The 27,830-nt window shown below is 35.5% G+C and overlaps 1 protein-coding gene across 1 annotated transcript in view; it reads left to right on the top strand.

Moving 5' to 3' along the window:
• The window catches only part of LOC108674789, a 28,416-nt gene extending 6,124 nt beyond the window's left edge, over positions 1–22,292 (top strand). Inside the window, exons 4-15 of the mRNA XM_047884575.1 lie at positions 3,534–3,730; positions 4,363–4,455; positions 4,720–6,396; positions 7,485–7,642; positions 9,043–9,187; positions 9,753–9,883; positions 10,919–11,078; positions 11,805–11,959; positions 15,884–16,028; positions 16,740–17,053; positions 19,579–19,717; positions 20,989–22,292. Coding sequence (XP_047740531.1) covers positions 3,534–3,730; positions 4,363–4,455; positions 4,720–6,396; positions 7,485–7,642; positions 9,043–9,187; positions 9,753–9,883; positions 10,919–11,078; positions 11,805–11,959; positions 15,884–16,028; positions 16,740–17,053; positions 19,579–19,717; positions 20,989–21,668 — 3,994 coding nt within the window. The 3' untranslated portion in view covers positions 21,669–22,292. The remainder of the gene's footprint in view (positions 1–3,533; positions 3,731–4,362; positions 4,456–4,719; positions 6,397–7,484; positions 7,643–9,042; positions 9,188–9,752; positions 9,884–10,918; positions 11,079–11,804; positions 11,960–15,883; positions 16,029–16,739; positions 17,054–19,578; positions 19,718–20,988) is intronic.
• Positions 22,293–27,830: the final 5,538 nt, after the last annotated feature.

Raw genomic sequence — 27,830 nt, 5'->3', positions numbered from 1 at the left:
ATTATTATTATTGACTTTATTGTATTAGTTTATTATTTATGTTTATATTAAAACATATTTGTATTCTTCGTATCATTGCCATACGTAAATGATACTTTTGGCTGGAACTCTATAAACACATTTCAAAAAATTATTCAGTCTTTACTGTTTTTTTTTCGAGCTAATTATGAAATAGTGAGGTGAATATGAAATATAAAAACTTCATTAAGGATAAATTCAGAACGAACAAAAATTCTTTGCGTAAATTCGCAACATTTATTGCATTAGATACTTTGAGGCAATAATACTAATGCCCTAATAATGATTTAATAAATTCATCGCAATATTGCGAGTTTTCTGTGACCCTAAGCATTTTATTCATTGAAAGTCTGATAATATTCTTTGATGAAAGTCCACGCACGAGTCGGGAACTCTCGTTAAATTATTAAATGAACCCAAAGAAAAAGGAATCAATCATATGAAGGTGAAAGTAAATCAGCACTAGAGTAATCAGGATACAAAAAATTACAATATTCAGTTAATCCCACAACCTTCAGTTAATCGCGGTAATAATCTAATCTACTCAAACACACCACGGCATTACGCGCTTATAATTAACGCAAATGCGGTGTAGCATCATAATTAACGCAATCGCGGTGTGACATCATAATTAACGCAAATGCTGTGTAGCATCATAATTAACGCAAACGCGGTGTAGCATCATAATTAACGCAAATGCTGTGTAGCATCATAATTAACGCAAACGCTGTGTAGCATCATAATTACTGCAAATGCGGTGTAGCATCATATATAACGCAAACGTTCCGGAAAGTTACGGTATTTTCGCATTCAAATTTAATTTTTTGTCCGAGCCTACGCATTTTGAAATTAACTGAAGCACCGATCGTGAATCGATTCCTCTCGGGATTCACTTGGCAGCCGCGAGATTTGGTAAAATTGTTTGCTAAATTCAACTGCTGACGGAGAATCCTGCTATTATTGGCTTATCGAAACATTTACCTCTGTAATTATCTCAGTTCTATGATGATTGAACCATTCAATTGAGTTTTAAGCTTTTGGAACTGAAGGCACTAGATATTTTGAGCCAGGTTTGGACTTGTTTGGGCATTGAATGTTTTTACATGAGCTCTTACAAGCTGTCATGGTAATTGAATCAATTAGTTTGGCTGTAAAGACAATAACGAACATCATAACTATAATTTGTATTCGAACCCGTTTGATCTTTGATCGACCTGAACTCATTTACAATCCGCACCAATAAGCCCTTAATCGGAAGAAATCATGAATGCCGAGCAGAATGAGATGCCGAGCAGAATGAGATGCTGAGAAGAATGAGATGCCGAGCAGAATGAGATGCCGAGCAGAATGAAATGCCGAGCAGAATGAGATGCCGAGCAGAATGAGATGCCGAGCAGAATGAGATGCCGAGCAAGATGATGTTCAGAATAATGTTTTTTGCTGTTGCTGTTCGGAAGTGATAGTGATGGTAATACAATGAGAATATAAAATGTCATGCTCGGAATTGCACTATTTTGCAATGACATTTGCTATTTTTCTATCATTTTTTACTGCTGGTTCTTATCGATAAAATGAAACGTTTACTTATTCGTTACAATTGTACTTAAATTTAAAAACTGTCATATAAAGTTGGCTCAGATATTTTTCATGTCAATTCATCAAGGTAAAAATTTGTGACTGAATTTCAAACTTCGATTCCAGACAAAATTTCAGGTGTTTGCAGAATAAAATTTCCAACGCGCTTTGGTTAATTTTTTTAATTGAATTAATTTTTTGAATTTTTTTCGTTACTACGCCAGAAGTCAGAAATTTGATATGTATATATATGTACATATACATGTAACACTGCCTATATATATAAACCTGTATCTTTGATTAGAGATTCAGACATGTAAGTATGACTTGAGATATAGACATGTATCTGTGACTAGAAGCATAGACATGTCATTGCGGCTTGAGATATAAGCAATTAACTGTTTCTTCAAGACCACGTATCCGAACTCATTGTGAACTCCAATAGAGCGGGTGCGGAAATTACACACTCGATTCAATCCAACTTTCTAAATTCTCTTCAATCTTTTCATTCAGTAAACAAACCCGAACAAAAGTTCCCCTTATTTCGTAACGCTGATAAAAAATGAGACTAAGAAGAGACGTGACAGACGAGATCTAGAGATGGCCTAATGTAGAGTTTCGATGCCTTTATTGATAATTTTGTTTTAATAAATGATGGTTATGAAGCGTATGACTGAGGTCCACCAAATACGATTTATAGTTAAGAGACAACTTGTTTTGATGAAATGTGGCAGCTTCATGCATTAAAATCATCACATGGAAAGGGTTTTGAACGAGCGAATGTTCATCTAAATTTGGTGACTTGTGTTAGAATGGAATAAACTCATGTTCAAATATCTCGATATCCAGGAGATGGGAGGTCTAAAATCTGTGTATTTTTTCAATCACAACTAAAATTGCATGGTTATAAGCAATCTTAAATCCAGAGTTCAATTATTTCCCATCTAAGGGAGTACATTCCATGCTGCCCTGCAATATTTCATGCTGATCCCAACGTTTTATTCTGCGTACCTTAACTACTAGAGAGCACGATAGCCTCGAGTCAGGCAATCTTTGGTCAAGATGGCGATTTTGTTTATTGAGAAAGCGAGGGTAGATACGGGTAGAATTATCACCACGTGTAGGGTCTCTGAGACTGAGGGTAGATAAGGATAGTGTTATCACCACAGGTAGGGTATGTAAGACTGAGGGTAGATAAGCGTATTGTTATCACCACGTGTAAATCCTCTCATCCGTGTTTGTTGGTTTCGTTAAATAACATACAACGAAATCTAATACAAAATTAATTTACATATACAGCTTTTCTCGCAAAATAATACAAGTAAATACCAATCGAATCACAGAAGAAGAATTACTTCAGTTTGCGATTCGATAGAATTATTTATTAAGAATCAAACTTAAGCCAACGCCCTGCACTTAGATGCCTTAGCAATTATTCAGGACTTCAGAATTCGAGTTGCGGAGAAATAGAATAGCGTAAGCGAGTGACTTCAATTATTTCGTCGTGCAGGAGCTGAAAATAGGCAATTTCAACAGTACTACTTTGCCACAAAGGAATTATATCATAGGTTAAAAATACGGGAAAGAGAATATATACAAGAATTGATGGTGTGAATAATTCGGGTTGAGAAGCAGTACGTACAAATTTAATGACTCACAGGGGCGATGAATATTTATGCGAACTAAAACCTCTGAAGTCCGTTAAAGTGAAAAACATTAATGATCATTTTAAATGCGGGTTCATCGCTGAAAAATTCAACAAAATAATCATCATTTAAGATAATTACCATTTTCGTATTGAATTTAAGGTATTGAATTTAACTTTGCAATTTATGTTACGATTCATGCCTTAGTGGCTGTTTAAAAAATATTTTCAAAATTGTCATCGTAAACATGATTTTCGATCAACCAAATACAGATGAGATCGCTTCGTATTCCAGTTACGATGCAAGACCGGGCAAGTCTTCACCGTCCCACTGGCGGTCCTCACACATCAGTCCTCGGTCCAGCCTAGACCCTGTGCGGTACTCGCTCACATTACATGACGTAACGCGGGCTGACTCCGGTCTTTACAAATGCACTGCGCACTACAAAACTGGGCCGACTCTCACTGCAGCTGCCAGACTCTCAGTGGTCGGTAGGTTCCGTCTGCAACACTAACCGACTCCCAGTGGTCGGTAGGTTCCGTCTGCAAGACTTACCAACTCTCAGTGGTCGGTAGGTTGCGTGTTCAAGACTTACCGACTCTCAGTGGTCGGTAGGTTGTGTCTGCAAGACTTACCGACTCTCAGTGGTCGGTAGGTTGCGTCTGCAAGACTTACTGACTCTCATCGCTGGTGTAAGACTTTCTGTGGTCGGTAGGTTGTACCTACAAGAGTTGACCGACTCTCACTGTTGCTTTTACTGTCTCCGTGCTTGATAGATTGCTGCTTCCGTTTGATATATTATTATCAATTAATTCACTGTCTATAGGCTTAAAATTGTAGATGCACCAATTTCTTGACTAAACTAAACTCTATGACATGAATATAATAAAAAATAATCCTATACCTAAGAGTTCACAGTTTCAATGTTTAGTCACCACTAAATTGTTTGCCGGAAATTAAATTCGAATGCAGAAATAAGTCATTTTTAATGTGAGGAATAAGTTAACAGTAAAGTGAGGGATTAACTATGTACCAGCCGACATATATCACAATTCCGTATGCAAATAACTAATTGCGCTTATGGCTAATCGGCGAGACTGAGCAGGAAATCTTTGTGTCGCAGAGCCGCCCGGCAGGGTATGGATCAGCAGCAGTTCCAGCTCTGGCTCTCAGCTTAACTCTTCAGATGTCATGGTCGTCGGACCTCTGGTGGAAGGTAACTCAATTTGATACCGTTTTACTTTCACAATTTTTAAATTTCGTTGTAATATTAATATGATTTACAAGGTATTTGCTCTGTATACTCCATCCGAAATAACAATCCCTCAAAGGGGAACCCCATTTTTAAATTGAAGTTTTTAGATAATAACCTTCCTTAAATTTTTTATTTTTTTACATATAAAGAGCCTGTGAATAAAATTTTTTATATATAAAGAACCTCAATAAATCCATAAATGAGCCTTTGAACCCTTATTCTCAGGAGGAACCCTAAGATTAACCTGCCACGCAGAAGGCGGTGAACCTGAGCCCCAAATATCCTGGTGGGACGGCCACCGAAGACTCGACCCTTCTGCTCACTCAAAACGAGCCCAAGGGGTCGGTAAAAATACTCACGAAACACTGCATGAAAAAAAGAAACCCGGGCCAGTTAAAGGAGAAGAAAATGTGAACGACAACGTCGACCCTGGAGGGCAAAAATCATTTGTCGAGAACCGCGCTAGTGAAGGAATCAATAACATTCGACACAAGAAAGAAAAAAGAAGAGATATTCCAAGTGGACGGAAACATAAAGTCAGTGAAACAAAGTTTGCAGGAACAAGCGATGAAAATTTACCATTACATAGAGACTTTGTTAATAGGCTCAAAAAGTCTCATATAATCGGTCAAAATCGAAGCAAAACGCAAGAAAAATCTGTTTTTAGTAAAGAATTTAATACTGAGGTTAAGTCTGATAGTTATCAAGATATATTCAACCTTAGTTATTCTAAAGACATTGAAACTAGTGAAAAATTAGTGCAAAATGATCTGAAGTTTTCAGAACAGAATTCCAGTGCAGGGTTCGAGTATGAACGAACTAACGAGATGTCCGAAAATACCAAGCAAGAACATAACGTTCAGTCTGTAAAAATTAAAAGAGCCTCTGAAAAAAGTAAGGATCTATTTGACAATATAATAATTTCCAAGAATATCGAGCCGATATCTATTAAACGAGCTGTGAAAAAGTTAACTAAAATTTTGAAAAATTTGGTAAAACCAGCGAAAATTTTCCACCGGAAAAGAATACATGATAGATGGATTAAAAGATCCACGAGTAGGAACTTTGGTGACGATGAATATTTTACAACTGAAATTAATAAAAAATATCACATCAGGAGACACTCAGACTCCAGCAAAATGCAGTTATTGAAATTAAACCCAAATGGACAGCTTATTTCACTAAGAATGGAAAACAATTTCCGAGAAATTTCAGATCCAATTACAACCGACGTTATATCAGCAAATTTGAATGATTATGCCTTTGCAGATAAAAATATTTCTACGTTGAAGTCGAACCTCGTACAAAACTTGCCGATATCCCGAAGACTCAATAAAACAAAATTACGTCTCAGCAAACCTCCTACCATCGATCGGTTCAGCAACTTCTCGAATCCTGATGTAGCCAAACTTTCAAGTTCTGATCCTGTCTACAACGAGAACTTGAGTTCAATGAAATTTCTGAGAATCATGAAAGAACACACGAAAGAAAACAGCAATCAAAATACCTCCAATACGCTGCTACCACTAAAGTTTTCTGACGTCAAAAGCAATCGCACTAAACGCAAGCGAAATTCAAACCACGAGTCGGAATCCTCATCAAATTTATTCAGAAGGCCAACCAAAATTGTACCAACGCACGATGGTCACGTTCGGCATCCCAAAATTCCTCGAGCAGAGGGAAATTTCCCCAGCTACAGTGAGCTGAGTACACTCGACTCACTTCCTCCCATTTCCCCAACACGAATCTCCACCACGGAGAAGCATGAGCGCGGCGTGCACAGCAACAGTCTTGTCGTGGAAGCCCTTGGCAGAGAAGATCTCCACAGAACCTTTTCTTGTCAGGTCACGAACTCCAACTTGACAACAACAATTGTCATGTCCGCTACACTGGATATGATTTGTGAGTATTCGTTATTAGTTGAGACTAATTTTAATACAGATAGAAACTTAAAACACCTTCAATGTACATTTGCACATCCTAATTTTAAATCCAAATACTTGGCAAATCCACATTAATTTTTCAGCGATCATAAAAAATGAAAAGTCGCCTATATTGTATTTTATAATGTTGTTTGCGAACTATAGATGATCTGTTGTAGATCTGTTGAGTCCTTGTTTTTAATAGCTATCTCTTCTGCGAAATTTCTGGAGTCTAAAGTTTATATTTCGAAATGGTATCATGAGTTCTAGCACTTTTAACAATGAAATGGAAATTCTATTCTGTAAATTAGCAATCCGTTTGAAGCTGAAAAAAAATCTAATTTCCTCCGGTTTTCAGAGGAGGGAGTTATGCTTTTATACAAAAATAAGGGTTTAAAAGGGTTGTACTTAAACCATCATGATACTAATTTTATATTAAAGTGAAGGAAGACGAGTCTCTTTGATGGAGAGAATTTTCAAACGTCGGGCGGGAATTATCGCTCCCGAGAGCCCGAAATTGCCTGTTAGGTTCTAATGTAGCCCAAGGAATTGTGAACATTATTTTTCCTTCGCTTTTTCAATTTATTTTGATAACATACAGATATTGATTAGAAAATTCTCAACAGGTCATATTACCTTATATTATAAGTGCAAATTCATGATTTGTATTAAAAATAATAAAATATAAATTATTCAAGTAGCTGGCAATACTGGAAGATATTATTTTTCGTCATGCACCACACGGTCACCAAGATTTAAGAAATCATCTAACTCAGAATTCACAGTAAATATTAAACTCGTGACAACGTTTCTGTTTACTTCACTTTTATCACAGTTCAACGTGCCCTGTAATTCTACCGAGCTTGGGGTAACTCTATTAAAACATGTTTTTACCCCAGCCCCATGCGACTACAGTGAACAGACTCGTCTGCTCGTGTTTTAAAAAGCCCTTTTATTCATGACCTGCTGTAACTAAACCTGTTATTCGCCTGCAGTTAGCCCGACTCGTCTGTTGGTGCTTCAGAAAGCATTTAATTTCCACACCTTCTGTATTGAATTCGTCTGCAGTAAACCCGACTCGTCTGCTCGTGGTGTCTCCGCCTGAGTCGCAGCCTCTGGTTGCAGGACGAGTGACTGTCTTCGTCTGCACTGCGACAGGCGACCGTCCGCCTGTAGAACTCACCTGGAAGTTAGATGGACAAGCTCTGCCAGATTCGAATATTGTCGTGGGTTTCCAAATTTTTTAATAGATTAAATAATGTATTAGATTGGAATAGTGCTTTAAGTAATGCACGAAATAACATTTCTCGTGAGTTAATATAGTCCATTCACTTTAAATATCAATTGTGTTGGCCTATTGTCTTATTAATAGATTAACCTGCATATAAGGTTGTAATGAATACGAGTGTTATGAACCGCTTTGAATGCGAGTGGCAGTGAATACGGTCTGCCATAATAGCTTATTCATGCTGTATCTTTTTTCGATTACCATTATTAATATCGAAGCTAATTCATAGTTAATTATGGTCCACGACTTTAGGTATATGATTAATGTCCATGAATTGAGTTATTGTTATGCGGACGAATATTATTCGATCTTCCGCTGCCAAACAACTTCACAATTCAATCAGGAAGATCTTTGTGAATGAGAGAATACATTTTCAGAAAGTAAATCTTTAGTCGCATTCGTTGGTGAATAGAATTTAATTTGTGTTGAACAAAAGCCTATTTAATTTGCGACCAACTCGCGAACTCGGTTGAAGCAGTAATTGTGTTAGCTAAAATAATAAAGATGTTCATTATGATAGTAAAGTTTTGACTGGAATAAGAGACGGACGTGATAACAAATGTTATTCGGCAGCTCTGCGGATAAATTAAATAAGATACAGCATACTTATATGTTTATATTATTCATATACTACATCAAAAACTATCAATTCTATTATATTATATAGAGAAATTAGGAATTTTACGATATTTCGTAATATATTATATATTGTAAATTAATATTTCTTTGGTATATATTTAACACAAAATTTTTTCGTACCATTTACTGTTTAATTAATTTGATGGCAAGACGTATTTCATGCTTAGCATTTATTCCATAAAATTTAGATATGAATGATGATAACCTAATTTCTTCACAGAAGTATGTTCTATAATTTAATAATAATCATTATCTCAACCGTAGTGAGCTACGGTGAGCTACACTTGCTGAATAAAATATGTGAGTGAAGTGAATGTGCTGCTGGGAGAGATGAATGGATCTCAGCCTCATTCATTTATTCATTGGATTTTCGGCGTATTCTTTGCGCAGTCTGAATAATATTGAATAATCGGAATAATATCTGAATAATATTCAGATTGCGTGATGTGAAATATTTTTAGAGGAGTCAAATCATCACTGGATGAATACATTTCTAATTCAATCATCTATGAGTTTAATACATGCAGTTAAAAAATACTGAATATATATTATTTAATATGCATTAACAATATATTATTAAAATTTATAAAATATCAAGTTTAAGTTTACCTATATTTTCCATGTTTCAACAACATTTTAGTGTTATTTTAAAGAAATTTCATAACTCATTCAAGGCCAATTTTTATTTATTATTTTCAGAGCATGAGACATGGAACTGAGACAGAATCCAGGCTGAGTCTGATGTTGAATCCAGAGCATGATTCATCCAGACTCACTTGCACATATGCGACTCATCATCCGAGGCTTCAGCCGCTGTCTGAGTCACGCATACTGCGTGTTGAGTGTGAGTATTAAGGTAGACATTAATTAGAAGATCTTTTCATTGATAATGATCGCAATCATAATTATCATAATAATATTTCAATCACCTGCACTACAGACACAAATGCCATATAATAAAACGTTAACGCGCACTATTAATTGTGGATATTAATAAAATAGCGCATTTATAATAAATTTTTTCTACAATTAACTGTGATCATAATTCCGGAAAGATATTGCAGCTTGCTCGAAAGTAATCATCGTATCAACGATTGATATCGAAACTTGATATCAGTTGCTCTTGTAATAAAATAATATTGTAGTTTTTCATGCCGTTATTCTCATGTCACCCCCTAGACGGACTCAAAATTTTCCTATCACTCTACCGAAGAACTCGTGACATTACTTTTTAGCGCATTTTCTAATTTATGGAAAAAATGCACTATTGTGCTCGCCATGTCCGTCTGTCCGTCTGTCTGTCCGTCCGTCTGTCCGTGACCTCAAGTTTTCGTCGACGAGAAAATGCGCTCTCTGCCACTCACTGCAGTGAGTACTGAGTTATATTTTTATAATTTATTTCCATTCAGACGCGCCAAGAGCCAAGCTCTCGCCTGGTCGGTCTATCCTGCTGAGTGATGTGCGGGAGGGAGATGATGTTTATTTTGAATGTGATGTTGATGCGAGTCCTACCGTCACCAACGTAAGGTGGCAACGTCAGGTAAGTAATACTATTATTGTTATTAATACAAAATAAGCAAGAGGGAGATGTTTACTTTGAGTGTGATGTTGATGCGAGCCCTACCGTCACCAACGTCAGGTGGCAACGTCAGGTAAGTAATATCATTGATGTTATTAACACAAAATAAAAAAGAAGGAGATGATGTTTACTTTGAGTGTGATGTTGATGCGAGTCCTACCGTCACCAACGTCAGGTGGCAACGTCAGGTAAGTAATATTATTGTTATTAATCCAAGATACTAACTTATTGCAATTAAATAATATAATAACATCCGTAAGAAATATAATTTTTGTAAATAATATAATAACATGATCTGTTGTAATGATATAATAACATCTATAAGGAACTGCAACAAAATATTTGTTTGGCAAATTTATCTATCAAAATGTGATAATCAAAGAACATTTTTTTGTGAAGTTTATATAATTTATTTATTTACACTATTATTTCTTTATTGTCTCTGCTGAATATTTAATGATTCGTGACGACCGTTCGCAACATCGGGTGCATAACAAATTGAAATTCCTTAGTTTTAATACTCAACTTAGGTGCAGAATAATTTAAAGCAGAAAATCTATTGAAGAATATATTTTAAGTGATTTTAACCGGAATAGAACCTTTCCAGATGAATAACATCATTCATGTTGTTTCCTGACTCATTGCTTTCAAAATTTTACGGACATATATACGAGTATTTGCAAAATTGGCGTATAATGTTAAAGCTGTGCGGAAATAACTGCTGCAGCAATACTAAAGGAAAATTTTAAATTTAATTGGTCTAACCTGTTGCATTAGGGCACTCAAACTCAACTGAAGTGTGAATTAATACCGTTTTCTGCGACAACAGCGAATGCAATCCAATTAATGTCTGATGCAATGAGATATTAAAAATCATTACGAGAAATAGGTCGTGAAAATAAATAATATCATTTACCATATAAATTATCATATCATTTTTCATACAAATTTTCATATCATTTATCATATTAATCATATAAAGAGCAACTTGTACAGGGTGACGACATCCGGCCCTCGCCCTCCCGAGGCCTGATCCTCAGCAATCGCAGCCTCGCCATGCAACGAGTTAGCAACCAAAATTCTGGCCGCTACACCTGCTCAGCTACCAACTCACGTGGTACTGGTGTCTCAAACGCCCTCGACCTGGTAGTCAAATGTGAGTTTTATTAGCATTATCGGAGGTAAAGAGAAAGGAAAAAGCTAAATCTGCTAAGCTACCAACTACCGAAGAATATGTACTGGCATCTCAAACGTCCTCGACTTGGTAGTCAAATATGAGTTGTCGGTCTTGGGTTTACGGTAAAGAGAAAATATGCTTGATCAACTCCTGCGACCTTGTCTTCTAAAAGCGCTTGGCTTGGTAGTGAAATGCAAGTTTTGTCGATCTTAAGGTGACAGTAAAGACAAAGCTACATCTACTCAGCTACTAATTATCGCGGCACCGCGTTTCCTATGCCCTCGCTTTGGTTCTCAAGAGTAAATTTTTCTGCTGTGGGTTGACGATAAAAATGAAGCTACTCCTGTGCAAAGTTGAATGTAAATTTTATCTGTTTGGGGTTACCGGTTAGGAAAAAGGATTATCTGATCGTACAACTTGAGTTGGAATGAAGTTTCAAACCCGATTCTTAAGTATTATTCACCCTTGGGTCTGAACCTATTAATCATTCACTGTGTCATTCATTCAACGCAGTCGTAATTTTAGTCCTCGTACTATGTAAAGATTGACAATTTGGTCATGGACAATTCTTGAGTTGTCAGAAGCACCCTCACTCTAGTCTAATGCTTTAAACTTCATTATATCTACTTACTAAAATATTAAAGCTACTATATTTAAGTTCGCTCACGTTACCAATTATGAAGAGCCTCACTCATGTCCCTGCAGATGCGCCAAAGTGTGGCAAACAAGATTGGAGCGTCAAAGGGGCCTCGATAGGCTCAAAGGTGGCAGTTCCATGCACGCTGGACGCGCTGCCTGGGCCTTCTGAAGTCACTTGGACCTTCAACAGCACAAGCGGACACACGGCGAGAATAGATCAAGTGGGTTATGACCATTTATGTTAATTTTATCCATAAAACATTCAAATAATATTGTAATCTGTAGGGGATTTTCCTCCCTACGCACGAGGATATTCCTCTTTCAGAAATAGTCTTCATTCACTAAAATTTAAGGAAAGGGAGTTGAAACAAATGAACATGAATCGCGGTAGTTTTAATCGAAATTCAACAGTTGCCTGTACTGCATTCAGAGCTAATACAGACAGGAGAGTAAATCCATTTTAAGAAAGCAGCGTTTACGAGCGAGGGCGACGCCAGAAGTTTATAAGGAAGTCCATGGGCCTATTTCTTCAGTGCCGACACTTCTATTCGATTCTATACTTTTCGAAATAGATACTTGAATTACAATTTAGCTATGAATTTTCAGTCACTTTGTATTCTCAGTGATTTCAATATTATTTAGAATTCAAGAGCGTAGCTCACCTTATTTAATTGAAAATAAGTGCACCACACTGGTGCTCTCAGACGATAATGGCAATACGATTAAGATTAAAGGAAAATTGAATAAATTTAGGTGAAGTAGCTCAAATTAAGTGTCACCATAGGTTTAAAGGGTAGATCGCTTTAGCCACTGGCCACTTCACGTTCAATAGTTGGGAACAGACGAAGTTTCAAATAAGACTTCAAGTAATTTTTTGTAGTTTTTAAGTAATTTATATAATTTAATTCAAGTGGCAAAGCTCTACATTTAAAGTTTTACTACGCGATTGAACTAACCGGCCAAAGCGTTCCAGAAGAAGTGAAAAAACGCATGCACCCCAAACTCAAAATTTAAACAAAGCAAAGGTTGTGCACAACAACTTAACACCTCTATGATTAATTAGGAAACTATGGTGAAGAAACATTTACAAGATCTTGTAACAACCGCATGCCTTTAATTTAAGGTAAACCACTCTGCTCTTTAATAGGCAGAACAAGATCTTGTTCTACGTCGTAACTGACTCAGTAATCAAGTTGGAAAATATTTTCAACACATTATTTAAAATATTAATCAATATAATATTACTATTATAATATATAATATAAATAATAAAAGATAATAAATAACATAATTATAATAGTAATAGAATAATGTAATTATCATTACTATTACGCACATCATTCTGATTGCATCAAACCTGACATACAACAGATCACAGTAAAAAATAAATCTACTTAAATACTAATGTCTGCTTGCCAAAAAAATTCATTTCGTACGAAGCGTTCAAATGAAAATATATACATGTCTACTAAGGTCCCAAATCTTATGCTTCTACATGCCTCATTGCATAAACAATATGAACGTCAATTCTTATCACAATTTCACAGATATTCATCGTAAGCATTCCGTTCATTTTTTCAATTCTCTTTTAATCCGCAAACGGCATGGCTGGCATTACCGCTTTATTCTGATGCCATTGACCGACAGTAATTAATATCTTGGCTTCTTTTAATGTGTATTAAAAGCTCATGGTCGTTCATGATCGACTGACAATTGTCCAACAGACAGTGAACTAAAATTTGGAGCTGGAGCTGCCCGCAGATTATTAAAAGTTTTATATTTTTTAGATCCGCCAAGAACAATAAAATGTCGCTCGATTTATCTCCGGTTGCGACGATCAACTTCTTCCTAAAATGTCGGACGACTTTCAGCCTCTGTCAGTGCCTTAATTTTACAGTGAGCAAGAAGTTCATCCATCAGATGGAAAACTTTCATCATATCAATAATAAGTCAGAGCTTCTGTGGCCACCGGAAGAATTGGGAAAAATATCCTGAAACGGACTGAACGATACTTATTCTTGTCATTACTTCCATTGTTCATGCTAAAGCTAAATTAAAAATTACATCGAATTGTTCTAATTTTAAAATTTTTGTATGTAATCATATATATTTTGTACCGTATGTTATATGGTATCATATAGGATTGCTTGTCTCTGTATCAATAGTTTTTTGCCACACGATACTTTTAATTTCAGATACATTCACGTCCTAGAATAGCATTGGGAGCAGAAAGAAAATATGCCGCGTGCCTGCGACCGTAATTATCATTAAAAAAGTTAACCGGCGATGCAATGAATCAATTCCCAATAACGGACCATACGGACTTGTCTTAACTGAGTAATTAAACTTTCAGCCGCACCAAAAATATCCACTGAAGCTAATGGTTTCGAAATGAAATTGGGAAAAATTCTGGGGCTAAATAATAAATTTCAAATTTAGAAAAAATGAGGAAACAATAATAATTTTAGAGGGTATCTGATCCCGAACAAAGTTTTGAATTCTCAAGGAGCGAAATGAAATTTGCATTGCCTTCTTTTGAGATCTTTTGGTAGATTAAATTTTAATGAATAAAATCAGGATGAAAATCCGATTTAAAGAAAATGCTTAAAGAAATCTGCGTTCTGATTGTTCATCACAGCGAAATTGCGGATTAATGTACGTAAGAATAATGCACTAATGAGCAAAAAAAGAGTGTGTATAGACACCCCCTTACTCATGGTTTTGCTCATGAATTACGTACTAATTAATCAAATAAATTTTTACTTAGAATATTAGCAATGTGGAATGCATTTGGTCTCATCCGTGATGATGCCTTCACACAAAAAATTACTGATATTTAAAAATTCCAGTATTCCTTTAATTCTGTAGTGAGCGATTTTCTGAGCGCGTGTGCAATCTACCCAATATTGAATATTTTTAGTTAAGGAATAGATACACTGAGTTTGGTAGTAAAGTTTTACGAAGAGACGTATCAGACTCTTCGGTCTAAGCCGCTTCCAATATTGCTTCTGGATAACTTTCTTTGGGAGGAAAAATACACAGAATGCAGAAAAGTTGTTCGTGCTAGCATGCCGGACTGAGTGGTGTCTTAAACGCCTCTGGTATTGACAGGATTCGAGGTTATAGGTTATCGATGAGCCAATATTACGGCCTCACTCAGTGTTCGTCGAGAGCCCACCCCACTACTTATTCCAGGCTTTTTTAATGAATAAAAATCAACTTTGAAAATTCTTGATAGCACCATGATCCCACCCGTACTGCCTATTCGGGGCTGATTTTTAAACGATTGAAAATTTTATTCAAAATTCTTGATGGTAGCATGATCCCACCCCACTACCTATTCGAGAATTTCCTTTTTTTTTTTTTTTTGACGATTGAAAATCTCCATTTCAAACTTTTTGACAGCTGCATGATCCCATCCATACTACTTATTCGAGGCTGGTTTTCTTGAATAATTTAAAATCTCTGTTCCGAAATTCAGAAATTCTTGACATAAGCACGACTGTGTTTTTTCCAATGAGAGTGCATTTGCTTCAAAGACTTTCTTCTTCAGCCTTATTAGCAGCTGAACCTTATCAGTGCGTCAGCCCTCAGTTGCTTGATTAATAGCATCCTGCGAGCGATTTCTATTTGCAAAGTTCAAATATTGGACAACAAGTGTTGGCCTTGAGGGAATCTTGGGGAAATATTTCAGTCGTCGATTCAATCTTTGTTTATCAGACAAAACCTATGTTTAGCAAACAGAATCTTTTTCTGTCAAATTAAATTTTGGTTTGGCAAACAAAATATTGGTTTGCCAAACAAATTTTTGACTTGTCAACCAAAATCTTGGTTTGTCAATTAAAATTTTATTTTGTCAAACAAAATTTTGGTTTGTGAAACAAAATCTTGGTTTGCCAAACAAAATTTTGATTTGTCAAACAAAATCTTGGTTTGTCGAATAAAGTTTTAAATTTGGCAAACAAAATCTTGTTTGCCAAACAAAATTTTGATTTGTCAAGCAAAATTTTGGTTTGTCAAACAAAATCTTGCTTTGTCAAACAAAATCTTGGTTTGCCGAACAAAATTTGATTTGTCAAAAATAATTTTGATTTGTCAGGCAAAATCTTGGTTTGTCAAACAAAATCTTTGCCTTATGATGACAGGCACACGTGCGGCAACGTGATGCCAACACGTCCATGGTTGTTTTCGTGCCCCGCAACGAGTTGGACTTCGGCGCGCTATTCTGCTATGGGCGTAACGAGGTGGGGGAACAGAAGGAGCCTTGCGTCTTCACTGTCTTTCCTGCAGGTAAAAAATTAGTTTAGCATTGAAAATATATTCCCAATGCATTGATAATATTTGATGGTTTGGCATTATTAATACATTATTGAATTGGTTTTGCATTGATTATACATTGTATAAGCGTATATCGTTCATGTATTTGATCGTATTTTATATTATACATGTAGGTTCTCTTATTTGATATAATTTATGTTGTTTCTTATATTTTATACATCTCATGGAGGACCTTTCATTTGATATAAGACTGGGAGATACACTTATTTAACCTAATACATGTAGGTGATCTTTTTGATATAATAAGCGTGTTTTTATTGATATAATTCATTAATGTAATCTTATTTGATAATATTTAAGTTGATGCTCTTATTGGACATAATTCATTCATGAGTTCTTAGTTAATAAAGTTCATGTAGGTGCTCATATTAGATAAGAATCTTATCAAGGTGATCTTTTATCAAATAAAGTGCTTAGATTTTATACTATTTCAATTTCTACAAGTTAATCCACTTTCTATATTACGTGACAGCATCTTTGAATAGGACATCTTCCCATCGAAATTAATTTGGACCAATCGAATTTTGTTCGCCGAATTTTTATCGAGACCTATTCCAATCTGCTACGGCAATTTTTATTCAAAGTTTTATTCGGCACCTCTTGCACAAACGCTTGTAAAACTCAGCATGCCAATCACAATCTCCTCGTGGAACTTATTCACAGCGAAGCCTGGTCCTCCATCGAACTGCCAGCACGAGACTGAATCCGCGACGATGCTGCAAATTGAATGCGACTCTGGATCGGACGGAGGACTCGATGTCACGTATCGTCTCAATATCTGGTCTAAGAATCCTGCCTCGGATGCAGAAGCTAGCTTTGGAGGATTCAAGAAGACCGCAAAAGATCCTGGAAATGGAAGGAAAAATCATAGCAGCAGAATTGGTATCGATGCTGAGAGTAGCGATCGCAAGTCGAAACAGCGCCTCGGGGTTTTTATCTCGAGCGACTCTAGACTCTTAGTGAACATGTCAGCTTCGGTGAGTGGAATATTTCACACCAAAAACAATCTCTAAGTTTTGCTAATTTAGATCCTCCCAGTTATTATTTCGATGTTTTTTATGCGTTATGAGATTTAATTGGCTTTTATGATAACTCATCAATAATACACGTGTTACGAGAATATTTGTTAACTATGCATTTAAATTTCTCAATCTTTGTTTGATCTCTTACAGTAACCTGGTCGTTTAAAAAATAATTTTCAAGTTCCCATCAAATTGTTGGTTTAATTCAATGACACAGACGCAAAAATAATTTTCAAGTTGCCATCAAATTGTTGGTTTAATTCAATGACACAGACGCACGTAATTGATGTTTAAGCAACTAATTGATCACAAACTTTTGACACCTGCAATTGTGGTCGATTGGTTTTCTGAGAACCGGTCTGGCCAATAAACAGTTATGGCTAACAGTTTCAATCAAATTATAGTTCTCAATTTTAGGCGGTAGTATATTTTCTGGATTAAAATAAGTGTATCCTCCCAACATGAATTATTTTTTATAAATTATATGTAACAAAAATAGTTCGGTCTTGAATAGAAACTTGAATGAAAAGTAAAAAGATTTGTAGCCAGTTTTATGATATTCATTTGTACACGTCGAAGAAAATCAGTAGGATAAAAATGAAGATATAACTATCGAAAGTGTGCGATCGTCTGTTCTTTGATATTTGTAACAACATCGTGTTCATTGACTCTATTTATATTAACCTAATTACAAATTTTTTCGACAAATCATGCTGTCTTCCATGATGCAATCGATGCAAAAGTTAATCAACTTTTATGAGATTATTTTAATTTGAAGAAGCGGTAATCCATTATTGTCTATATATTTTAACGAAAATTTGAGTGAAAATAGTTACATCCTCTGTTCAGACTTCTTTAGTGGCTGCGCAACATTTAGAATAAAACAAAAATTGTTGAATTTGCTAGCACGTGCTTCTAAATTTGGGTCGCTTCAAGTTGAAATGGAAAAAATTTATTTAAAAGTTTTTACTATCATTCACGGTAGCGCAGATCTAAAGAGTTGTAGAAAGGCAGAAATTTTATTTTTGATGCAATTATATTTTAACCAAATTAGTTAGGGTTTCTAAAAACAACACTGCAACTGTGCAACGGCTGTAAAAAATCTTTATTTTCATCAAAAAAGAATCTTATTTTCTCACGAATTTCGCGATCAAAATTCGAGGAAAGGCTCATGCATGACGCTACAATTTAAAAAAATGTTCAAGACATGCGAGCGAAGGAGCATAGAAAAAAATTGATTAAAAATGAAATTTATTCTCTTCTTGTGTCAGAAATTAATTATTTTTTTCTGGAGCTCCTCCTTCAAAGAGCGAGACCTTGTATCACAAAATACATTTTTTTTTCTAAAGTCTCTTTTTCAAAGTACGACGACTTGTATCAGAAATGAAATTTTTTTCAGCGTTCTCAGTTAAAGCAGTTTGTCATAAAGGAAATAATATTTTTTAGAGCCCCTCCTTCAAAGTGCGAGGCATTGTGCTAAAAGTGAATTAATTTTTTTCTGTAGCCCCTCCTTCGAAGTGTGAGGCCTTGTGTTGAAAATGAATTATTTTTTTTCTAGACTCCCTCCTTCAAAGTGCGAGGCATTGTGCTGAAAGTGAATTAATTTTTTTCTGTAGCCCCTCCTTCGAAGTGCGAGGCCTTGTGTTGAAAATGAATTATTTTTTTTCTAGACTCCCTCCTTCAAAGTGCGAGGCATTGTGCTGAAAGTGAATTAATTTTTTTTCTGTAGCCCCTCCTTCGAAGTGTGAGGCCTTGTGTTGAAAATGAATTATTTTTTTTCTAGACTCCCTCCTTCAAAGTGCGAGGCCTTGTGTTGAAAGTGAATTAATTTTTTTCTAGAGCCCCTCCTTCAAAGTGCGAGGCCTTGTGTTGAAAGTGAATTAATTTTTTTCTAGACTCCCTCCTTCAAAGTGCGAGGCCTTGTGTTGAAAATGAATTAATTTTTTTCTAGAGTCCCTCCTTCGAAGTGCGAGGCCTTGTGTTGAAAGTGAATTAATTTTTTTCTAGAGTCCCTCCTTCGGCCTTGTGTTGTAAATGAAATAATTTTTTTCTAGAGTCCCTCCTTCAAAGTGCTCGCGAGGCCTTGTGTTGAAGGTGAATTAATTTTTTTCTAGAGTCCCTCCTTCGAAGTGCGAGGCCTTGTGTTGAAAGTGAATTAATTTTTTTTCTAGACTCCCTCCTTCGAAGTGCGAGGCCTTGTGTTGAGAGTGAATTAATTTTTTTCTATAGCCCCTCCTTTAAAGTGCGAGGCCTTGTGTTGAAAGTGAATTCTTTTTTTTCTAGAGTCCCTCCTTCGGCCTTGTGTTGAAAATGAAATAATTTTTTTCTAGAGTCCCTCCTTCGGAGTGCGAGGCCTTGTGTTGAGAATGAATTAAATTTTTTCTAGAGTCCCTCTTTCGGCCTTGTGTTGAAAGTGAATTAATTTTTTTCTAGAGTCCCTCTTTCGGCCTTGTGTTGAAAATGAATTAATTTTTTTCTAGAGTCCCTCCTTCAAAGTGCGAGGTCTGGGGCCTGACTCGAGTTACGTTGCAGTCGTGACGTCATGCAACACGCAGGGTTGCGCTGCAAGCAACACATTTGAGATCAGCCGTCTGACTGACGCTCTCGAGAAAAGAACGGGTAAGGAGAAACTTTAGGTTCGGATAATTTGTTCTTCAAACATTATATTCGAAAGGACATGAGATCTAAATTTATAAACGTCATAGTTTATTTTTTAGAGAAAATATGTGTATTTCCTTGATAGTTTTTAGCGCATTTCCTCATTTATGGAAAAAATTCACTATTGTGCTCGCCATGTCCGTCTGTCTGTCCGTCCGTCCGTCCGTCCGTCCGTCCGTCCGTGACCTCAAGTTTTCGTCGACGAGAAAATGCGCTCTCTGTCACTCACTGCAGTGAGTACTGAGTTATATTTTTAAATATTTTTATAACCAGCCATTATCTGAATCGATTTTTCATTGTAGTATTGTACCTACAAATAAAACTTAATGATTTGCAATAATTCAATTTTGTGAGACTGTAATTAAACGAGTAGTTTGAGAAAACATTTGAACATTTTTTGTGTGAAGTAAAGTTTTTTATATTCCAAATAAAGTCAGCACTTACGTAAACTTAGAAAAATCAAAATTAATTTGCGCGTGAGATAGCAGTCAAGTTCTTGAGGTCTTTTTTGAAATCCAGAATATCGTTACTGGTTAAAATGGAGTGTAATGATGATTTCTGGCTACAATTGAAGTTTTTATAGTTAAATATTAGGAGACTTTTCCTAAGACTTTTTCACTTTTGAGTCGCTTTAGTTTATTTCAGACAAAGTTTGTTAAATTTATAGGATTGCAAATTAGTTTAAGCAATATATACCAATTTCAATATGAAAGTCAGTTCTGCATTTTTTCTGAAAAAATTATGACACGAAACTTTATTGAAAATCCACAATATTTGTGCAATAACATTTCATAGCTTATAGGATTGTGGTCTGAAGCCAGCTGCATGCTTCTATATAGCTTTCGTGGGTCAACTTCTCAAATGAAGGCTTTTGTAATATCTTAATGGTGATGAGACCGCAATGATTGTTCTCTGACCACACTCTGGTTATATATAACTTATTAAGTTATTCTTCGCCACTTTTCATTGTAAGTTGACTACCTGACAAAAAAATTTCAGCTTTTTTTACATATAACTTGTTCTTCGCGACTTTTCATTGTACATAGACTACCTGACAAAAAAATTTCAGCTGTTTTTTACATACAACTTATTATTCGCGACTTTTCATTGTAAGTTGACTGCCTGGCACAAATTTTTCAGCTGTTTTTTTACAAATAACTTATTATTCGAGACTTCATTGTAAGTTGACTACCTGGCAAAAAAAATTCAGCTGTTTTTTGTTTTCATTGCAGCGGCAATGAAACCAGCGCCCAGCAGTGCTGCTGTTGGCGGTAACAGCATCATAGTCTTGCTTGTTGCTGTGGGCTTAGCATCTCTCTTGACTATGATCATCATCGTGCTGCTCACCGTATTTATTGTGAAGAAAAGACACAATGCCAGGAGAGGAAACCTCGCCAACGATGTGGACCACAACAGCGAAGTTTTAAACTCGAGTCCCAAAACTTCCAGTCGTGGAAATAGCAACGAACTTAGATCCATTCAGGAAGAAAGTGAAATTCAAGGAACTGATTTGCTTGAATGTGAAATAAAAAATACAATAAACGAAAGAACAGGAGCAATAGCAAAAAATAAAGGTATGAGAACAACGTTTGAAAATATAGCTACGCCATCAACAATCGAGATTGAAACAACGAGAACCACTGAAGTGTTGCTCGTAGAAAATCAGTTCCCGTTTCTTAGCGATGCAATTTCAGGGTTTCAGAGCGTTCCCAGATTTGTCGTGGGCAGCTCTGGGCCCAGATCTTGTCTGAGCACTGAGCAAGGCGTCAGAGCAGATATTGCTGCGAATATAAAAACTGATTCCTCAGTTGGTGCTTCTGAGCACACGTTGTATAAAAATCCTGCCTCTTCAGGCAGTGTAAAACGAGCGACAAATTTCATAGAATTAAATAATTTTGAAAATGATACCTGAATTTGCAGGTTACTTTTCTATTATAATGAATATATGTCATTATTTCTCTGTTGAGAGAAATAGCTCAAGTTATTCGTATTGAGCAGAATAAATGCGAAGTGAAATGTATCAAATACTGGCGCAATGTGTTAATCCAGCGATATGATTTCAATCGTTATTCTTATTACTTTTGGTTTTTCAAATTTGTTTTCTCAGTTTACTGTTGCTCTACACGCATACCAAGTAAATGTTTTTAGTTAATCATCGAAATGCAATCATGATTCCTAGAATTCAGACATCATATTTACAACGTTTACCACAGGATCAGTCATGATTTAAGTCATAAATTCCATTCAACATGTTTTTGGTCACATTAAGTTTTAATTCATTTCATTAATTTAACCTTACAGAATTATCTGGTGATCGGGATAATGTCTTATATAATTCACAATTCAGTCTCCATTAATTGGTCTAAAGTAAATAAATAATTAAACATAGCACCCAATTTACCTCACATTCACGGCGGAAATCAGTACATGATAAAAATTATCAATTTTATTAATCAATATATTGACTTAATCAACAGTGTCATGCGTTTGTGAGTGTCACTCTGTTAAGTGTTGGTGTAATAAATGGAACAAACTCTGCTGATTTTAATAACCTTTCAGATGATACTTGTGAACAACTTTCAGTTGAAGCCACCTGCTTGAATTGATCTGTTCATTTCATCCCTTGGCTCTAACTTTGTAGGTGTAGGCGTAATATTTTTGTTACATTAGTTGAAAAATATCACCCATAAAATTTCTGATATTTTTTCCAAAAATCTTTCACGATTTTGATTGCTAGTATGATGTAGGCTAATCTTTGTTCTCAATTAAATGAATTAGGTCGCAGAGGTAACAACTTTTCAGTGACTGGTGCATCTTGAGGCGAAGTCGTTCCCTTGGAACGAGCCTAATTTCCGGCTGGAACGAGCCGGAGTCCTACTGACTTTCCAGGGTTTTTAATCAACGAAAGATGGCGTTACTAAGATTACTACTCAGCAGCCACATTCGTCAAAATACTGTAGGATACTTTGACAGCCTGCAGCTGCATTTTGTATCTTATTGCTAATGAAACGACGAAAGCCTCGCTACTCAAATGCCCGAGAAAGTTGTTGGTCTTCTAACATCCCACCACTTTTTCTTTAATATTTTTGGCTTCGAAATATTTTAAGAAGAGAAAATACAAAGCACTAATAAATAATTTAGCTCTCGAACATTACATCATGAAATGACTCAAAATACTTGTGAGTTATACTTATTTTAGGTTTTCGATCCTAATTACAGTTCTATAAAGTTTTCTAAAAATTTTCATATAAGCGTGTAATTGTCACTAAACCGCCATTCGCAAACCAACCCTGAAATCCATTCCACCGGCATACTCAGCCATTAATCAAATGAGATACACTTTTTGACCTTGTGTGAGTCAATCTGACCTAGTTTAGCCCGAAAAAAGAGCGCATCAAAGCCACGTGCAGAAAATGTGTCACTATTTTTATAAGCGCATTGGAAAAATTCTATAGCAAGTAAACTTTCTTCTATTAAAATACTTAGATAAATGGATGTGTTCGATTCGTGTATCTAATCTTAATCTATGCAAATTTATAGATTTTCATAGAAGAAATCAGATTTTATCAATCCATTAGAAGGATTAACATGGAAGGATTGATTTGGATTTTTTGACATGGGAATTACAATCCTAAAGTTATTTATAGGGCAAACTATTGGTCCAGTCTGAGCGATTCGGTTACTGTTTCTCATATGACTGAAGCTCACAATGATGTGCAGATAAATACAAGCATAAGTTGAATTTATAAAAAAAAATATTCAACATATATGATTGGATATATACTTCCGAAACCCTCAAGAACCTATTTCCAATAAGTGCGCCTCTACATTTCTTCGTAGTTTTGAGTCCTTATGACATCGACAATGATCCCATTGGAATTAAATTAATTGAAGATTGTTTTTTTAATTACATTAAAATTAATGCCTTTGATAAGTTCCAACACTCACAGAAATAGGCCCAACACTCAGAGAAATAGGAGGTTCTGTCCAATCAGCGATGCAATTTTTGCTCTTGTTTGGGTCATCCTGACACAGTTTGGCTCGGCACGAGGGTGTATCAGTGTCTCGTGCAAAAAGTGGGTCACTGTTAATACAATATGAACCATTTATTTTTCTCAATGCACACGGGCCATTTCCTCGGACAGGTCACAAACAAGCTCGAGGCCTTCAAACTTAATTTGTCAGCTGGACGGAAAGCAAATTGGAATCAAGTCAATTGCGACCTTTGAAATCCTTCAATTCGGTAGAATAAAAACAGGATCCAGAATGAAAGGGTGTATTTGAATGAGACATCGGGAAAACCTTTTGAAGCATTGAACACGCTGGCAGCGATAGATGTACTTTTAATCTATTACTTTCGACGTGTAGAATTGAATCCTAGATAGCTCTATATTTTTTTCTTTTAATTTCAAATTAATGCGCTTAAAATTATTTCCTGCCACGGTATTTAAACTTGACCAGTCACAGCGAGCGGCTCGATTTAAATCTAATCTCCGAGGCGCTAAAGAAACGATCGAGAAGATCAGGCGACCAATTATCTAAGGAAAAATTACTGATGAAAGGATCGAGATTTGTCCATAGGATCTTTTTGAAATTGGAGTCTCAGTGTCCCGACAGATGTTTAAAGGATTTGTTCGAGTTTATATCGACCTTCGCGAAGATGGGAAGTTCGAAGCTTTAGAAAAGAAATAATAGACTAAATTCTGTTGCAAATTGACTTTGGGGATTCCGATTCAACCGATGGCAATGAAACTTATATACAAATAACTCATCGAAGAGAGATCTAAACATTATTTCTCGTCCGCTATTCCATGGGCAGAAGTTAATGCCTCTTTATATTTAATTCAATTTTCAATGTATTTTAGTAGAAATTATTGGTTATTTTCAGATAATTAGTAGTCTTAATGAGAGTATAAATATATAAATTTATATATAAATTTAATGAGAGTAATTTGTTTATATATAAAGAATTAATTAAGACGGGATAAGCAAACCTTTTTAGGTTAGGTGTCGAGCAAATTATTAATTAATCAAGGATATAAAGCCGTATATAATTAAAAGTTTTAGCATTATAGGCTAAAGCATTCCTATGGAAAAAATTACTTTTCGCGGAAGTTGCCATAACTACTAATTTCGTTGTAAATTAAAGTCTTGAGTTGAACCGGTAAAAACAGCCCACTCTCATATTTTCTTAATATATTCTTCACATACTTAAAGCAGTGAAAAAATTCACAGTCACCTCGCAAAGCGGTAAACTTTCCGTGGGTGGTAGAAGCGTTAAACCAAATCGCATGTGGTAATTCGGTCACTATAATCTCATAAGTGCAAATATACAACCTTTATAAATCTACGAATTTCTGAACACTTGTGGGCAATAAAAAACAGAAGTTTCGTCCTTAGCGTCTCATAAAGAAGGGGCAAAGATTTGCAATAGTTCGTGCGAGTTTCGCACCGGCAGACTCCTCACAAGCAAACTTAAGTGCGCCTGCAATAGTTAAAAGTTGCCGTACCTGTATCAGTTATTCGGTAACATTATATTTATGAGTTGCTATTACATTTATTGATTGCTACAAGTGGGATAATATTTCCTTGACGGTTATTCGCAAACGTAATGGTAATGGTAAACTCTTTGAACAGAACAATAGGCAAAAACACTTTCCGTGTTTTTGCTTTCGGTTTCTGAAAAGAATTTTTTATACAGTTTTTTACGATTATAAAAAATTTTATCAATAGTTCGTTGTTCCATTGGCTGGTTGATTGGGACGAAATGAAATTCTTGTGCTTTTCGTATTCAGGATTTCCAAAAAATTTCTTCAAACTTTTTATTTCAATTTAATAAGGAGCTGAAACAAATAATCTTCTTCTAGCTACAATAAAAAATATTCAAGCCTTTCATTCCACGTTTTTTTTAGAAAAATTTGCGGAAATTTTCGCAATAGTAATCAAAATTTGCACATTCAAAGTATTTATCCGTGCAGCGCTCTGAGCCCCTAGGGAGTTAAATGTACATTTGCGAACAAATTTGATAGATTTCATTGAGAGGTTGAAGTAATGGAAAAATAAAAGAGATTAAGAATTAAGAATAAAAGAGATCAAGGTTTCCTTGCGGGAATGCGGAGAGAAAGAACGGTTTCATAGCCATAACATCTTCTACTTTCACTAAAATTTGAATAGAAATGGGATTTCTCATTGCATGTGACTTTATCGTAAAGTTTATCTGAAATTCAAGCGTCCATTTCAGAAAAAAACGTCCAGCACTTTTAGCTACTGCACAGAAAATAGTGCGTACAAATTCCAATAACAAAATTTTGGTACCTAAACTATTGACTCAAAATTCTTGAGCACAGCTTAATTACAATGCCTGCGTCTAAATCTTTGACCGTGAATCACAATGCCCAACTTTTCGTACTGAGGAGGAAATGCAATAATCGAGTCCTTGATCTAACAGAACAACCCCTTAAAAACATAATTTAAACCGGTCATTGGTCCAAATGCAAAGACCAACTCAGTAAACGAGGTTGTAAATGTTTTGTTCTCCAGCCTGCAGCTTGAGTGCAGCTTCAATTCCCAGGAAGCTGTGAAGAAAATTAACAACTTGGACCTCGAGGAATTGCCGAAGACGAAACTCGCCAGCAAGAACTTGAGTTTGGCTCGTCAATATCTCGTCTCCAAAATCCAGAACTTGTATAGGCTTGAAAGCTGCATGTTTGAAATCAAGTTTGAAATCTGAACGAAGAAACTTGGATGGAATTTCTTAAAGAAAATGGCTGTCGAATACTTCGTGACTATGCTTGGCCACAACCTTGGATGTCAGGTGAGTTATGCGAACGTAAATTCATTCTAATATTAGAGGATGATGAAAGAAATAAACCTTACGAAGTGTCACATTCTTTCATGCAGGTCTTGCTGGTTAGCATAGTTCTTCAATGTCAAACCTGTAGCAGATGCATCATAAATTTAATGTTAGAAAAATATTTTGATTTTGTGATTTTTTGGCCTTTGTAGTCGTGTTGCGAATGCCTGCAAGCGTCAGTTAAGGACTTGATTGATAAAGTTACAGAGTTTGGGTGAGAACAGATCAAGTTATTTATATTCTTCTAATGAATATAAAAATAACTGCGTCTAATCCATTTCTCTTATTCATGATGCAAAAAAATGTGCTGAAATTTTTTAACAAATAAAAAAATCACGAGATTCCACATTAAGAGCAGTTTTCGTTTCATCTTCTGAATTTCCATTCCAGGAATAACGACGAAACTTTTGTAATGAAATTAAATTGGAAAAACAGTCAAACTGATTTCATAAAAAAAATTCGATGCTCTAAGAAAGCCTCCCCGACTTTTTCCAATGCAATGATATTTTTCTGCAGTTCTCATATAAAAAATCAAATATTATGATCAAAAAATCTAATCGTACAATCAACGAGTCGAATCGTACGATAAAAAATCGAATCGTACGATAAAAAATTAAATCGTATTTAACACAATACCGATAAAAGTGCGTGACTCTGCATATTTAGTGTATAGTCTCTAATTTCATCCCGATGCTTCATCGTTGCACCGTTAGACATGACAGAATCTCATTAAAACAAAAGAAGATTAAGTAGAGGCATGATGAGCAGCTTTAGCGATAAGCCTAATAGATCCTTCTCATTAAGGTGTTGTCCTTAGCATAAAACTTCACGTCACTTCGATGGCCGAGATTATAACGAACGCCTTTTTTCCTTGAATAAAAAATCATTTTCCTTATATAAGAACCTTTTTTTAACGCGCGTTATTTTGCATTCAAATGTCTATATAAATTTAATAATACTTTCTAATTGTTTTATAAAATTACTGCCCTGAATACAGAAAAGCTTTCACAATAAACGCCCCACTTTTTCATTGTCCCGACAAAATGCGCTATAGTGAAATTCATTGTTGAAGCTATGAAAAGACATAGTGCATTTTGTATTTCAATGGACATTGTGTACGATATTAATGAACGTTTTGTGTTATAGTAATAGACATTATGCAGCAGTTCAATGTCATCACGGAGTATTTCAATGAACATTGAGCATTAAAAATGGCATTTT

The sequence above is a fragment of the Hyalella azteca genome, unplaced genomic scaffold (genome assembly GCF_000764305.2).
Source record: "Hyalella azteca isolate HAZT.00-mixed unplaced genomic scaffold, Hazt_2.0.2 contig15661, whole genome shotgun sequence".
Taxonomy (NCBI): Eukaryota; Metazoa; Arthropoda; class Malacostraca; order Amphipoda; family Hyalellidae; genus Hyalella; species Hyalella azteca.
This window is presented reverse-complemented; position numbering and strand designations above follow the sequence as displayed.